This window comes from Trachypithecus francoisi, unplaced genomic scaffold, assembly GCF_009764315.1.
Source record: "Trachypithecus francoisi isolate TF-2019V2 unplaced genomic scaffold, Tfra_2.0 Lachesis_group1, whole genome shotgun sequence".
Taxonomy (NCBI): domain Eukaryota; kingdom Metazoa; phylum Chordata; class Mammalia; order Primates; family Cercopithecidae; genus Trachypithecus; species Trachypithecus francoisi.
Window position 1 is genome coordinate 57359955 of NW_022681454.1, and position 17072 is coordinate 57377026.

At 41.0% G+C, this 17072-nt stretch overlaps 2 protein-coding genes across 5 annotated transcripts in view; one reads left to right on the top strand and one right to left on the bottom strand.

Moving 5' to 3' along the window:
• The window catches only part of ART3 (ADP-ribosyltransferase 3), a 117798-nt gene extending 115197 nt beyond the window's left edge, over positions 1-2601 (bottom strand). For 2 of the 4 annotated variants that reach the window (XM_033214394.1, XM_033214388.1), the window contains exon 1: positions 2461-2601. The gene's annotated coding sequence lies outside the window, so the exon portion shown is untranslated. The remainder of the gene's footprint in view (positions 1-2460) is intronic. The other 2 variants (XM_033214389.1, XM_033214390.1) reach the window with 1 other exon arrangement.
• Positions 2602-6551: 3950 nt separating this feature from the next.
• On the top strand, positions 6552-12591 carry CXCL9 (C-X-C motif chemokine ligand 9). The gene is made up of 4 exons (XM_033214399.1): positions 6552-6683; positions 7798-7924; positions 9182-9266; positions 10357-12591. The coding sequence occupies exons 1-4, from the start codon at positions 6620-6622 to the stop codon at positions 10456-10458; spliced, it is 378 nt and encodes a 125-aa protein (XP_033070290.1). The 5' UTR covers positions 6552-6619; the 3' UTR covers positions 10459-12591.
• Positions 12592-17072: the final 4481 nt, after the last annotated feature.

Here is a 17072-nt window from a genome sequence, read left to right on the forward strand (position 1 = left end):
GATACATCTACAAACTGATAGCCCAATCTTTCTGGCAAGCAATCTGTCAAAATGTTACAGAAGATACAGAAACGTTTTTAACCCTTGTCCCTATAGTTCCAAAGATGGGAAATATCCCAAGAGAGTAAAATCTTTTTTAAAACAGTAAGAGCATTGTTGTATTACTGAGACATTATTGGAAACAACTCAAATACACAGAACTGAGAATGAAGAGGCTAGAAATATGAGAACATTTTACAAATACATAAACTACGTAGACACAAGGAAATGTTCATGTAAAACAAGATTAAAGATTGGGGTCAAGGGGCAGATGTATATACAGGGGTGTGTGTGTGTGTGTATAAATCTCATGTCATTCCCTTGGTTAAAATTCTGCAGTGTCGCCTCCCCACATAGAAATTCACAAGGCACTTCATCATGTTGTTCCTGTCACATTTCCAGACCAATTTCTCACCACTTCATTATTCATTCTACCCTCCACCCTTGCTAAAGTACTTGCAGCTTCTCAAATTTGGCATACCTTCTCCCGCCTCTTGCTTAGAATATTCCCCCACCTTCTTCTTGTAACAAATTCCAGCCAATTCTCCCTTTCAGACCTAACTCAGACAGCTGTGTCTGACCTAGCTGTGTCTCCCTTTCAGACCTAACCCCATCAGCCAGGGTTGTGCACTTCTCTGTACCTCCAATTATTCTGTACAATCCTTTATCATCCACTTCTTCTATAATAAGTGTTAATGTACATGCTGTTTTCCCCCACTGAATTGTGAGCTCCTTGAGGAAATCATTGTTCATGTGTGTGTCCTCAGAGTCTAGAACCATAAGAATAAAAGTTTGGTGAATGAAGTGAATGATAAACAGTAAATGAAGATTTTTAAGAATGTGGATTTTTTTCTTGTAAAATTACTTACATAGGCAATTTTAAAGTGCCATTTTAAATAAATATGGATATTTTAAGTATAAACATATTTTCTTTTCAGGATAATTTCTCTTCAGGTTAGTCAGCAGCTTTTTAATGGCTGTTGTTACATATCATCAGACTACAAGCTGACTTGCCTAAAGTCACCAAGCAAAAATGTTATCGTCAACATTTTGGGAAACTTGTCCTTTACATGATGTCCTTAACATGCTCTCTCAAAACTGTTTATTCACAAACCTAACCCAGTCCTTAAGTTTTACATGAGAAATATAAACCAAGAAGTTAGATAATAAGATTAGCAAAGAAAGAACTTGATCCTTTCTCTTAGTGATTTAGATGCAGACAGGATGTAAAACCTTCCACAGCTAGGATTTGCCTGCATGTAACCTACCATGTTGTATTTAGGAAAGAAGAAATGACTCCCTGCGTGGGGAGAGGAGAGGGAAAAAGAAAAATGAAATGTTCTCTTGGGGCAGAAGACTTTCAAGAAAGAAATCCCTTTCTAGTCAGTTTAGTACTAACAGCTGCCGAGAGGAGGGGAAGTCCACACTGAGGGAAACTCAAACAGGCCTGGAGGTTTCTTTATGAGAGAACTTCTCTCACACGTAAAAAAGGAAGGCTCTTATCATCCCCGCGACAGTCAGTCACGCTGGATAATTAAACAGAACACCCCGATTCCACAACCAAAAAGATTCAAGGGGGAGGCTGGGCTACACCGGTGAAAACTAAGAATTCCGCTTGGTAAAGTTCTTTGGGGTCACATCAGCATTTGGATCCCCTACGGACACAGAACTGGAATTTTTCAAGGCACAGGAAGTTAAAATTCTTGTCCAAAAAGGAATTGGTAACTGCTGATTTCAACTCTAGATCATCCTTGGCTCCATTCCCAGGGCTGTGAGAGAAAGGCCTGCAATATCCTCTCACCAGGTTTCTGTTTCTCCTAAAAGCCTTGTCTAGCCATAAATGCAATGATCAATGGGATTTTCTCCTTCCTGCTGCCTGCTTCCTCAGAGAACGTGGTTGCTCCTAGACTTTGCATGACAAGTTCCTAAACGGAGCCCAGGAAACCAGTGTCTGGACAGGCCTGAGCTGAGAGCAGCCGTCCCAGCCTGCTCGGAGGGGCCCTACCCTACCATGGCAGAACAGTTTCAACACGAAGCAGGGTCCAGCGAGAGAAGCCTTCCCATTCCGCTTGCTACCTCAGAAAATTAGCCGCTTTTTGGGTAATAAATAAGATCTGGCCTCAGTGACTCCTAACTGACCCCCACACCGCCTTTCTCTTATCCGAAGGGCCTTTGTCCCAGTCACTGAAGCCCACGGGCCAGGGTTACCCCTAAGCCCAGCGCCCTGGCCCTTCTGGGGCCGTGGTTACCTGCTGGCCTCACCCAAGCCTCGTGTGAAACCTGCAAAATAGGCCTCTCTGCCCATGGCCACCGCCCCTGAGAACCTTCCCACCCACCCCCAAAAGCACGGCCATCTCGGCTGGGGAGGCTGCGGGCCGCTCAGGTGACAGAGAGGAGGGATCCCGAAGGCACAACCACTACCTTTCGCCCCCAAAGTGCTTCTCTTCGCCTCCGGCTGGATCAGCACTGGCAGCAAAGGTACCCAGTGGCACCACCAGCAGCACCAGCAAGCGTTGAGAGCTCCGGGTACAACCTCCTCACGGAAGAAGGTTCTGGAAGACCGGTTGGCTGAGCATGCGCAGTACATGGACCTCGGACCCGGCTGAGGTCACTGCGTGTGAGGCCCCCGGAGCCAGGCAGCGCTTTGCAGACCCTGTCCAACTTCCAGACCTGCCGTGCCAGCTCCCAGCTCCTTCCCTCGTGCGTGTGCGCTTACTGGGTGCCAGGCACCGTGTTCAGCACCATGCTCAGACGGGGACCCTCGCAGGCCTTCCTTGCCTATTGGTGGAAGGAAATGTTAACCATAGGGTCGCAAGGAAACGTAGCGTTGCCGCGGACACGGGCTCAGCGAGGTCTCTGTAAGTGTGCTGTGAGATCCCCCCCCGGGGTTCAGGGAAGTCTTCCCAGGGAAATGATGCTGGCCTGGGTAACTATGGTAAATAACTGGTATGCAGGAGAGCAGGAATGAGGAGCATGCACAGTCTCTCTAGGCAGAAGAATGGCATGAGCAAAAACAGTGCCATGGGAAGGAGCATTGTCCCCTTTGAAAACTGAGAGAAGGGCCAGGTGCAGTGGCTCACGCCTGCAATTGCAGCACTTTGGGAAGCCTAGGCGGGCAGATCACCTGAGGTCAGGTCTACCCTCCACCCTTGCTAAAGTACTTGCAGCTTCTCAAATTTGGCATACCTTCTCCCGCCTCTTGCTTAGAATATTCCCCCACCTTCTTCTTGTAACAAATTCCAGCCAATTCTCCCTTTCAGACCTAACTCAGACAGCTGTGTCTGACCTAGCTGTGTCTCCCTTTCAGACCTAACCCCATCAGCCAGGGTTGTGCACTTCTCTGTACCTCCAATTATTCTGTACAATCCAAAGAGACCAGCCTAGGCAACATGGCGAAACCCCATCTCTACTAAAAATACAGAAATTAGCCCGGCATGGTGGCGGGTGCCTGTAATCCCAGTTACCTGGGAGGCTGAGGCAGGAGAATCGCTTGAACCTGGGAGATGAAGGTTGCAGTGAGCTGAGACTGCACCATTGCACTTCAGCCTGGGCAAAAAGACCAAAACTCCGTCTCAGAAAGAAGAGAAAAGAAAGGAAAAAAGAGAAGAAAATAAAAGAAAAGAAGAGGGGAGGGGACGGGAGGGGACGGGAGGGGAAGGAGAAGGAGAAAAGAAAAGAAAACTGAGAGAAGACAAAATGATGGGAGCAGAGAGCTGTGCAAGAAGAGGCTGGAAAGGTGGGTAGCACCGACAGTGCTGGGCCTTAGTTTTTATCCTACGAAATTTCCATCCTCCTTTCTTTGCTGGAAAGAACAGCCACAAGTCCTGTGATGATTTGCAGTCGACAATCCGTCCTTGACATTGATCTTAACACCCCGTGAGGTCTAATAATTTTCTTAAATGAGGGATATGAGGCTCACAAAAATTAAGTATTTTGCACACAGTCATTAAGTAGTAAAGCAGGAACGTGAACCTATCTCCACTCTATGCATTGCCACAGTCAGTACCAAAATTAAGCATGAGCAAATGGATAAGCTGTATCAATGGTCACCACATGTTTTCTTCAAAAAGAATTCTGTAATTCCATTTAAGTATTAATAATCTGTATAGAAGCCAGTCAAAAAATGTGCACCATGTGACATAAAATGCTAATATCCATTTTCCTCCAATTCTACAGTATGCATTGTCAATGAGAGGAGGGGTAAATTGCTCCCAAGGGGGACAAAAATAGGTTCTCGGAAAGCTAAAAAATCTTAGATATTACAATGACTAGTGGCCTACCAAAGTTCAACCCTACCCAGCAAAATCTTATTTCTTACCATTTGATTTCTCTCTTTAGGAAGAAATTAAATTTAGTTTTCAGTTCATTTTAATTTATTTTTTCTCAGAGCAAGGTGGAGTGTGTGTGTGTGTGTGTGCATGCACGCACACGTGCATGCAGTGCCAAGTCCATAATGAAAAAAAGTTAAGAAACATTGTTTTACAATAATGAAATCTCCAGTCTTTAGTCAACCAAAATAAAGATCCCATTTCTTAACTTCCCCTACAGCTAGGTGTAGCCATGTGATTAAGGCCTGCCCCCATAGGAGGTGATAGAAAATGATGGGTACAACTTCTAGGATGTCTACAAAGGAGGGACATGCCCTTTTTCTGCCTTCTCACCATCCTATACTTGGAAATTGGACATGGTGGCAAGCCACCTTTGGCCATGTGCGTGAGGGCAGCAATCTAGAGATGGTGACAACGCAAGAAAGGAGGAGCCTGGAAGACCTCATGGGAAAGAGCCACCATCCAAGTGCTAATCCACCTATGTCTCTCAGGGAGAAATAAGCTTCTATCTTAACCACTGTTCTGTTGTTGTTGTTGTTGTTGTTGTTGTTTATTTTTTTATTTTCCCATAAGTTATTGGGGTACAGGCGGTATTTGGGTACATGAATAAGTTCTTTGGTGGTAATTTGTGAGATTTTGGTGCACCCATCACCCAAGCAGTATACACTGCACCCTATTTGTAATATTTTATCCCTCATCCCTCTCTCACTCTTCTCCACAAGTCCTCAAACTCCATTGTATCATTCTTATGCTTTTGTGTCCTCATAACTTAGCTCCCATATATCAATGAGAACATATGATGTTTGGTTTTCCATTCCTGAGTTACTTCACTTAGAATAATAGTCTCCAATCTCATCCAGGTCACTGCAAATGCCGTTAATTCATTTCTTTTTATGGCCGAGTAGTAGTCTATTGTGTATATATATACTACAGTTTCTTTATTCACTCATTGATTGTTGGGCATTTGGATTGGTTCCATGATTTTGCAGTTGTGAATTGTGCTGCTATAAACCTGCATGTGCAAGTATATTTTCCAAATAATGACTTCTTTTCTTCTGGGTAGATACCCAGGAGTGGGATTGCTGGATCAAATGGTAGTTCTACTTTTAGTTCTTTAAGGAATCTCCACACTGTTTTCCATAGAGGCTATGCTACTTTACATTCCCACCAGCAGTGTAGAAGTGTTCCCTGATCACCACATCCACACCAACATCTGCTGTTTTTTGATTTTTTGATTATGGCCATTCTTGCAGGAGTAAAGTGGTAACATATTGTGGTTTTGATTTGCATTTCCCTGATCATTAGTGATGAGCATTTTTTCATATGTTTGTTGGCCATTTGTGTATCTTCTTTTGAGAATTGTATTTTGATGTCCTTAGCCCACTTTTTAATGGGGTTGTTTGTTTTTTTCTTACTGATTTGTTTTAGTTCATTGTAGATTCTGGATATTAGTCCTTTATCAGGTATATAGATTGTGAATATTTTCTCCCACTCTGTGGGTTGTCTGTTTACTCTGCTGACTGTTCCTTTTGCTGTGCAAAAGCTCTTTAGTTTAATTAGGTCCTAGCTATTTATCTTCATTTTCATTGCATTTCTTAGCCACTGTCAATTTGGGTCTCTTACATACAACTGACCCCTTATGCTAACCAATCTAATAATTTAAAAAATAATAAACAGTAGCAGGAATGACACAAAATGAGCTTACCACTAGTAGAAAATGATCTGGTCCCAGAGGAAATTCAGGTGTTTTAAGTTGTTAGGTGGGCAATATAAGAAAATATCAGTGTAGTCATCTATTATGCAGAAGGACATGCCATAAATAGTAAGGGAATTTGAAAAGCATATTACTTATCTGGACTTTAATATTTCCCATTTGGAAACGACATCGCCAACCCTTGTTGTATAACATTAGTATATTCATTATATAACCTATTCTTCACACAGGTGAGCAGCTGTGAATGTGCTAAAGGCTATCAGTGTTGCTAGTTTCACATCCCTTACTATAAACCACCCATTTATGTGAAATGAAAATAAAAACATGCAGAAATTCCCTTGGATCTGAGACTAGGGTTTCCCCCAGCACAATCAAGTTTGTGGTTAATTTAGTTAGCTCAGCTACAGATGCTAGCCAATCAGAGTTTAGGAGAGAAATGAATTTCCTAAATAAATATGATTCCCAAAATGTGTTCTCTAAAGAATTTCTCAGGCTCAAAATCCAATACAGGAGTGACTTGGAACTGCATTCTATCACTATGAAGAAAAGTGGTGTTCTTTTCCTCTTGGGCATCATCTTCCTGGTTCTGATTGGAGTGCAAGGTAAGGGGTTCTGAGTTAGGTTGCAAAGTAAGAGAAGTGATTCACTGTAAAAGAATCTTAATTAGCCAGATAAAGGTGAATGTTCTGCCTGCATTGAAGAGTAATATTTGGTCACCCATAAAAGCTTCTCAGTGACATGATCAGTTATCCAAAGTCCATAACTTAGGTCTGCCAAGTCAAACACAAGTCTTTGTAGTCTAGGTGTATGAATTCCTAGTAAGTGTTCAATAAATGTTCATTGAACTGGGTAATAATGAGATGAAACTATCTCCTAAATTATTTTCTTCTCCCTGATATTGTTTTTTGATAAGTACATCTGTGGCTAACCAATTAAGGATCCAACCAATAATCAGAGAGGTTGTCCCTAATCTATTTACTAACTGTCTTTGTTACCTTAAACAAATTACTTAATCTTTCTAGACCTCAGTTTCCTCATCATCTGTAAAATAGAACTTTGTAGTTATGCCTTTTCTGACTGCTACACAATGTATGGCATATAATACAATAAGTACCAAGTAAATATATGAATTTAAGAATTAAGATAATGTATTTTAAGGGGTTTCCAAAAATTTTAAACACTATTGAAAAGCAAGGCAGTGGGGAGGAGAGAGGATGAGGATGGAAGTGGTGATTGGTTACAAAGGAGTGCTTTCTATTCAACACCAACACCAGTTCCATTCCCTAAGGTCAGATAATAAATAATAAATGGTTTAGGAGTTGCTTAAGAAACTGTGATCAGCATAGCATACATGAATTAGTTATCTGTTTGTCTTGTGGTAGGCATTTATTAAATATTGTGAAAGTCTCTTTTTCTCTCAAGGACATAATGGTGTGGTAGTTAAGAGCAATGCCTTTGGACTCAAAGAGATCTGGGCTAAAACCCTGCCCCTGCTCCCTAAAAGCTGTGTGACTTTGTTCTTAATCCTTCTGAACCTTAGTTTCCTTATGTATAAAATAGAGATGATACCTCCTTCAAAGGTTTGTGGTGATGATTTTTAGGCACTCGGTAAATGATAGCAATAATCATGACTCAGTCAAATGTATCATTTTGAGAGATCACCTAAACTGAAACACTGGCCTATACTGATGTGTTCTATCTTTTTCTTTCCCTCAGGAACCCCAGTAATGAGGAAGGGTCGCTGTTCCTGTATCAACACCAACCAAGGGACTATCCACCTACAATCCTTGAAAGACCTTAAACAATTTGCCCCAAACCTTTCCTGCGAGAAAATTGAAATCATGTAAGTAACAACCCAGCTAACATGCATGCACCATATTGGCAAGAACATTAAATTTAGCATGAGTTTTACCCTTGGAGTGCTTGCCCATAGAAACACTTAAAAATCAGATGGTTAGCCCCTCCATAAATTTGAGCAGCTCCTTTCTTTTCTTCTCCTTAAAAATACAAGGAATTTCTGGTAGATTAGGCCCCAAGAATGACATATTACCAAAGTAACACATGTTTATTGCACAAAATGTTTAATGCAGATAACACAATAGAAGAAAATAAAAATCACTCATAATTCTACCCTTGAGTGACAAATACTGTTAACCCCTTAGTATACAGTTTTCTAAATCTCCCTTACTTGCTTCATGTGTACATAACATAGATATGTATTTACATACACAATACATAAACACAAAAATTAAATCATACACTATACACTGTTTTGTAATCCACTTTTTCATTAACACTATATCATGAACATTTTCTCATGTCAGTAAATCTCTAATAATGTCATTTTTACCTAATGTCATTTTTAATGGCCAAACTGTATTTCATCATATGGATAAACCATAATTTATATGACCAGGATTGTTGTTGGAAATATAGATTATTTCCAAATTATTACTGCTGAAATAAAACTTATTGTGGCAGTATTGTGTCTGTAATTCTTTCCTTTCTAGAGATTAGAATTGCTAGGTTAAAGGATGTGTGCATATTTTGTCTTTATAAATCATCCTTGACTACTCTTATTCTCAGACTATACAGAAAAATTAAAGAAATATTTAAATTATTTCCAGACAGTCTACTGTAAGTAATTTTTAAAATTCAATCGGGCCGGGCGCAGTGGCTCACACCTGTAATCCCAGCACTTTGGGAGGCTGAGGCAGGCAGATCACGAGGTGAAGAGATCGAGACCATCCTGGCCAACGTGGTAAAACCCTGTCTCTACTAAAAATACAAACATTAGCTGGGCGTGGTGGTATGCGCCTGTAGTCCCAGCTATTTGGGAGGCGAAGGCAGGAGAATCACTTGAATCCAGGACGTGGAGGTTGCAGTAAGCCAAGATGGTACCACTGTTCTCCAGCCTCGCGACAGAGCGAGACTCCATCTCAAAAAAAATTCAACCAGTGACTCTTCTTGTCCTAGGAAATAGTGTTAAGCAGTTTCATTAGAAAATTCAGCAAAATTCATACTGATTTTCATTATTTCTGAGAAAAAGCATTTAAATTATTAATGAGAAAAAACTCTCTCATTGCTATTTATTTGGCAGTGCTACGCTGAAGAATGGAGATCAAACATGTCTAAACCCAGATTCAGCAGATGTAAAGGAATTGATTAAAAAGTGGGAAAAACAGGTTGGTGAAAAGGAGGATCAAAGTTTTCTTTCTTTTAGAAATTAACTTTAGAAGACAAGGAATCTGCTTTTTCATTAACACTTTTAATAGAATACATAACTTTTAAAAATAGATGTTTCATTCATATTATGGTGCTTCTATTTTGTTCCTAGGACAAAATTAGGTTCCTACATATAGTATCTCCTCTCTGTCTTCTACCGGAGGAATGTGTGTTCCTTGGGGGTACAGAGCTTGTCCTTATTTAATACAATAAATATGTAAAGAATTTAATAGTAGGCACAGAGGATACAAAGATAATAAGGTATAATCCCTTCCTATTGTAGCACATATGCTAATAATTATGGTACAATGTGAGAAGTATAAAAGTATGCACAAGAATCTTGAAGACATAAAGGAGGGAGTACTTAACTTTGCTGGGGGAATGGGGCAGGAGAAAGTGTTAAGGAGGATTTCTCATGTCAGGTGATACTTGATTTGGGTGTTGAAGGATAAGTAATTTGCCAGGAAGGTAAGAAGAGTAGAATCATGAGAGAACTTGCTGTGTTCAGGGAGCCTCCCTCCATTAATGTGGCTGGAGTTTGTGTGAAGAGAGTGAAGGGACTGAGGCAGAAAAGTAGATCAGGATAAAGCAGGAGGAATCCTGCATGGCACACTAAGGAGTTGGATTTGAAGAGAGCCACAGAATATATGGGTGGGAGATTGGATTCTGGAATCTCACAGACTGGTGGTTCTGCCACATACTGGCTGTCCAGTTTTGGGAAAGTCACCCTCTCCAAGCCTCAGCCTCTTCCTATGTAAAACATGGAAATAGTGCCAACTTCAGAAGGTTGTAGCTGGGGCAGGAGAGTGGTAAGCACGGGTGCCAGGAGAATGTAATAAGTCAGAAGAATAGACAAAAGACAGCCAGTTAGAAGGCTATTGCCTCCTCCTCGAAGTGAGCAAAGTAGAGAGAATGTAAAGGAGCCCCTCTGAGAGTGAAGCAACTTTAATGTGGTTTTGAGGGTAAAGAGACTATGATCAGGAGAGTCCAAATATAAGGAGGTTATAATAGTAAGATTCAGAAACATTGCCCTTTTTTCCCTTCTCACAGGTCAGTCAAAAGAAAAAGCAAAAGAATGGGAAAAAACATCAAAAAAAGAAAGTTCTGAAAGTTAGAAAATCTCAACGTCCTCAACGAAAGAAGACTGCATAAGAGACCACTTCCCCAATAAGTATTCTGTGTTAAAAATGTTCTATTTTAATTATACCAAGATCATTCAAAAGGAAGATGGTATATAATACAAAGGCTTGTTAATTTGACTAGAACATTTAAAACATTACTCTGAAATTGTAACTAAAGTTAGAAAGTTGATTTTAAGAATCCAAACGTTAAGAATCGTTAGAGGCTATGATTGTCTTTTTTCTTCTACTGCCCACCAATTGAATTTCATCATGCTTAAGGCCATGATTTTAGTAATACCCATGTCTACACAGATGCTCACACAACCACATCCCACACACAACAGCTGTCTGGAAGAGCAGCCCTAGGCTTCCACGCACTGCAGCCTCCAGAGAGTATTTGAGGCACATGTCAGCATGTCCTAAGCCTGTGAGCATGCTGGGGAGCCAAGCAGTTTGAAATTGAGCTGGACCTCACCAAGCTGCTGTGGCCATCAACCTCTGTATTTGAATCCGCCTATAGGCCTCACACACAATGTGTCTGAAAGATTCATGCTGATTGTTGTTGGGTATCACCACTGGAGATCACCAGTGTGTGGCTTTCAGAGCCTCCTTTCTGGCTTTGGAAGCCGTGTGATTCTATCTTGCCCGCTCAGGCTGACCATTTTATTTCTTTTTGTTCCCCTTTGCTTCATTCAAGTCAGCTCTTCTCCATCCTGCCACAATTCAGTGCCTGCCTCCTGTCCAGTGTACATGTCATATGCTCTGATTTATCTGAGTCGACTCCTTTCTCACCTTGTCCCCAACAGCCCACAGAAATGCTTTCTTCACCTATTCATTCTCACTCAATCCAGCTTAGTTCAAGTCCTGACTCTTAAATAAACCATCTGGACACACAAGTTATCTTAAAACTCCTTTTTCACTTGGTTCAGTACCACATGGGTGAACACTAAATGGTTAACCAGTTCTTGTGTGTTTATCCCATCTCTCCAACCAGATTGTCAGCTCCTGGAGGGCAAGAGCCACAGTTTATTTCCCTGATTCTTCCACAGTGCCTAATAATACTGTGGAACTAGGTTTTAATAATTTTTTAATTGATGTTGTTATGGGCAGGAGGGCAGTCAGACCATTGTCTCAGAGAAGGTGCTGGTTCCTTCCTGGCTACTCCATGTTGGCTAGCCCCTGGTGACCTCTTACTTATTATCTTCAGGACACTCACTACAGGGACCAGGGATGATGCAACATCCTTGTCTTTTTATGACAGGATGTTTGCTCAGCTTCTCCAACAATAAGAAGCACGTGGTAAAACACTTGCAGATATTCTGAACTGTTTTTAAAAAATATACAGTTTACCAAAAATCATATAATCTTACAATGAAAAGGACTTTATAGATCAGCCAGTGACCAACCTTTTCCCAACCATACAAAAATTCCTTTTCCTGAAGGAAAAGGGGTTTCCCAATAAGCCTCAGCTTTCTACGATCTAACAAGATAGCCACCAAGATCCTTTTCAAAACTTATTTTAGGCAAATATGAGTTTTATTGTCCATTTACTTGTTTCAGAGTTTGTATTGTGATTATCAATTACCACACTATCTCCCATGAAGAAAGGGAACAGTGAAGTATTAAGCGCTAGAGGAAGCAGCCAAGTCGGTTAGTGGAGGCATGATTGGTGCTCAGTTAGCCTCTGCAGGACATGGAAACCTCCTTCCAGAGGAGGTTCAGTGAATTGTGTAGGAGAGGTTGTCTGTGGCCAGAATTTAAACCTATACTCACTTTCCCAAATTGTATCACTGCTCACAATGCTGATGATTTAGAGTGCTGTCTGATGGAGATCACCCGAACGTCTTATCTAATCATGAAACTCCCTAGTTCCTTCCATGTAACTTCCCCAAAACATCTAAGTGTGCCATAAATTTGAGAATCTATGACCCACTTACCTTGCATCTCACAGGTACACAGTATATAACTAATAACCAAGGACCACATATTATCACTAACACACACGTGTTATAATCATGTATCGCATATATACATACACACATACAGTCTCAAAGCAAATAATTTTTAACTTCAAAACAGTATTGACTTGTATACCTTGTAATTTGAAATATGTTTTTTGTTAAAATAGAATGGTATCAATAAATAAACCATTAATCAGAAAACAGATCTTGTTTTTTTTATCTTGAACATACCCTTCAACTATTGAATATTTAATAGTAAATCTCATGTCTTTATTATTTACTTTTCAGCTTTCTCTCAAATACAGTGTAGCACTAATTGAGATAACACATGAAAGCTCTTTAAAGGGCTGATCGGGGACAGGAAAAAAAAAAACAACCTATGGAAAATATGACAACACTGCCTTATAACAACATTGATTTAAAAGAGTTATGTGGAGCTGGGCACAGTGGCCCACACCTATAATCTCAGCACTTTGGGAGGCTGAAGTGGGTGGATCACTTGAGGTCAGGAGCTCGAGACCAGCCTGGCCAATATGGTAAGACCCCATCTCTACTAAAATTACAAAAATTAGCTGGGCGTCATGGCATGCGCCTGTAGTCCCAGTTACATGGGAGCCTGAGGCGGCAGGAGAATTGCTTGAACCCAGGAGGCGGAGGTTGCAGCGAGGCGAAATCATGCCACCGCACTCCAGCCTGGACGACAGAGTGAGACTCTGTCCAAAAAAAAAAAAAAAAAAAGGGTTATGTAGAATTCAATCTATTTCCCAATCCTCAAGAGTAACACTATTCCAATGAGGTATATACCCAGGAAGCCAACATGTGTTCTTTTCTATCCCTAAAATTGTGTGTTTAAATATTATAAAGCCTCAAGTAGTTATGATGGAGAACTAAACACTGAACGAATTATTTAAGGGTCCTGGAAACTTGGACTGGAGGCATTACGCAGCATGGAGTCTCTAAGAAGGTTGAGAGTGGAACGAAGAGCATCAGCCTGTACACTTGATGTACACTTTAGAGGCCAAACAGGTGTGATATTCCTGCAGACAACAGCTGCTAATGGTCGACATGCATTCTCACAAGGGCCTTCACCTGAGAGGCAGCAGGACCCTGAAAGGAGCTGAGATCCCGGATTCTGAGATATCCTGGTTAGAATCAGGGGCCCATTACTTATTAAGTGTGTGGCCCTGGTTAAAGTATAATACTTAACCTCCCAGTGCATCAGTTTCCTCATTCCAAATTGTTGCGAGGAACAGGTTCAGCATAGGCCTTGGTGCAGAGAAAGTCCTCAATGTTTGTCTCAGACCCTCCCTAACCACTTACCTCTGCTATATCTTCCTTGCAGCAGATGGATCCCACATCTCATATAGAGAGAAGTGTTTTCAGCACTGAAAAAAACGTGTTGGAGAAATGAGACTAAAAGCCTTCCTGATCAGTTCTCAATATCTGTATTTTATAAGTCCAGGCCATCATTGTCTGTTTCCTGGGCTACCTCAGTAGCCTCCTATTTTCCCTGTTAGCTCTTCTCAACATTTCTCTTGCTTCCCAAACTTCCGTGACAACCAGAATAATCTTTTTAAAAAATAACTTACAGAATGCTGCCACCTTGCTTAAAATCCTACAGCTTAGAATTAAGTCAAAACATACCATGAGCTGGCCTCACATGAGCTGGGCTCTGCCTGCTTCTCTGATCATGCTCCCTCTACCCTCCCCTCCTTTGTTGAGCCTCAGCATCACCTTTTTTCTGTATGTCTCTTGGGCACACCGAATTCACTGCCTTCTGGGGTTCTTGTTCCCTGTGGTTTTTTGTTCCCTGGATTGTACTATATCAACTTGGTTAGTCTTAGAACTGCGTTTCCCAGAATCTCCTTCCCTGTGTGGTTGTAGGTTATAGTTGGCCAAAGAAGAACTCATGTGAGATTTGGAAATCAAAAGTGAAGGAGTGACCCTTAATCTTGATTAGACATATTGACAGACACACTGGTAAGCCAGTGGATCCCAGCTTGTCCTCGCTCTTTTCCTCCATGTTCAGCTTATGCTCAGGACTTGCTCTTTTCCTCCATGTTCAGCTTATGCTCAGGACTGCTGGCCTCATGATCAGTGATGGTCCCAGGTCCCCCACCCAGATATTTGGCAGTGGACTCACAGAGGTGGTAGTTACACAGAAGCAACAGCTCCCATAGACCTTAGCAGCCCCAATTTGGTGCTGAACAGGCTTAACTTCTTGGATTTTCTCACAGGCTCTATTTGTCCAACTGTCCCAGTGCTTCTGATGGACCAGTCACTGATTCTTCCTCTGATCCCCTGACATTCCATTCCAGATGTTCACTCCCTGAGATCCTCCCTCATCTGTGAGATCTGAATCCTATAGTAAATTTTTATCCTCATAATACTCATACTGGCTCTGCTTCCCTGAAACACCTGGGCCTACACACACTTCTGTGCATGGCAGTTCTTGCCTCAACACTTCAGTTTCAATTTAAATGTCACTTCACAGAGTCCCCTTTTCTTATCACCCTTGGTAAAATAGCCACTCTTTCCCAGACTCTCTCTTTGGCAGTGGTAGTGTTTCCCACAGTGGGGTGTGTGTGTACCTTATAGAGTTGATGAAAATATTTAGAACTTAATTTTTGTCTAAAAAATAAGAAAGAACTGAAAATTGACTGTAAATCATTTGTCATGTGCTAATTTCCTGAGGAAAAGGTGAGACCTCCACAACTGAGGGGCTGGCATGTGCCCTCACTCAGTCATTCACCTTCTGCAGATTGCAACATTTGTTTCCATTTACATGCATGTAGTTAAGGAGATTTAAGGATTACAAGATATAGTGCTAGGCCAACCTTCACAAAATGGGCAAGTGGCTCTAAAAGACTCCTGCTAAGAATATCCTGTAGAAGATCATATTAATCATGCTAATATAAAGTAACAAGAGAATAAAACATACATATATGGGATGGCTGTTCTAATTTAAACTAGAAGGTGCAAAATTTTAAAAATCTGGTGGCTATAGTCTGTTTCATTTTCTTTTATCATGATTAGATACAATGATCAAACCATCACAATCTGAAATTACCTTTTCAAAAAGTGTGTGTGCTTATTTCTTCCCTCCTACTCTACCACATGTACAAATTTAGGTTCCATGACCATGGAAACTTTGTCTTCCCCGCTACTGCATGCCTAGAGCAGTGCCTGACACTTAGGAAGCTCCTAATATGTATTTTTTAGTTGATTGACATATGCTTCACCCTAAATTTTCATTTAGGCCTTTTCCAAATCGATTTCAACTACTCTTGTCAGGTTCATCTCATGCTCATTTCTGCCCTCAGCTTTGCTCATTCTTTTATTCACCCTGTCCTACTTTCCACCCCTCATCTGACTCCCACCCACACATGATTCAAGTCCCACTTTTCCCATGACTCCATCCCAGAATACTCCTGGCCACACCGATATCCACCTCCATGCCCTGTCATAAAATAATTTTAACTATTAAGGATTGTTCTATGATTAAAACCTTCAATCATTTTGCTATACTAGAAAGCAGTCTGTACCTAAACAAAGTTTATATATTTCAGCAATGGATAACAGACTTAGACATATTTAATCTGTGAACTATACTTACGAATTTAAATGCTAGTGGCCAGGTACCATGGCTCAAGCCTGTAATCCCAGCCAAGGTGGCTGGATCACTTGGGGTCAGGAGTTTGAGACCAGCCTGGCCAACATGATGAAACCCTGTCTCTACTCAAAATACAAAAATTAGCTGGACATGGTGGCACATGCCAGTAATCTCCACTACTCGAGAGACTGAGGCACAAGAATCGCTTGAACCCAGGAGGCGGAGGTTGCAGTGAGCTGAGATCGTGCCACTGCTCTCCAGTCTGGGCAACAGAGTGAGACTCTGTCTCAAAATAAAATAAATAAATAAATAAATACTAGTGATCTCTAGATCGGTTAACTGGGAGAAAGCTGTTTGTAGTTTATTTATCCTTACTGAGAAACTGGAAAGTTGCCTTCTTATTGGAAAGGAAGATAAAGAGAGACTACAATCACAGATATTTTAGGTACTAACTCGTTTTTGGCCTGTATAGAGAGAAGATGAAATTAAATGAGAAAGAAAAACAGGCAACACTTCTTAATAGGAAGTGGAATTAGCTCCCAAGTCATCACAAACCAAGAAGTCACCTGAGGCATTTGGATATCCACATTGGTTTAAAGTTCTCAGGAGGGAACTTTAAACTTTTGACCCTACATTTTAAGGAGATGAATAAATCACAAAGGAACAGTCTAATCTAAGTCCATTAATAAGATTATGAACTGGGGCAAATCGACAAAAGATAGGAGGGAAAGGTGTCAAATTATACATAACTAGTTGCTTTCTTTAAAAGTCTGCTATACAGACAAAAAAAAAAAAAACTCTTCCTTTAGATATAATATACTGTTTCAAGTCAACTGTTTTAATAAAGAATTTGTTTTGCTCAAAGCAAAAAAGAAGGAATGACTTGCTGGTATCTCCATCTCCAGAGAACTAAGTCTCGGCCTCTGCCTTCTGGTGGAGTGTAGGACTAAGTAGGTACAGCCGTCTATCACCAGCTTTCTTTAACCATTGGAGTACACAACCTGCATTTCCTCTGGAATGAGGAACTAAAAATCACAATCTATTAGGTAAGAGGATAAATGTCAAAATAAA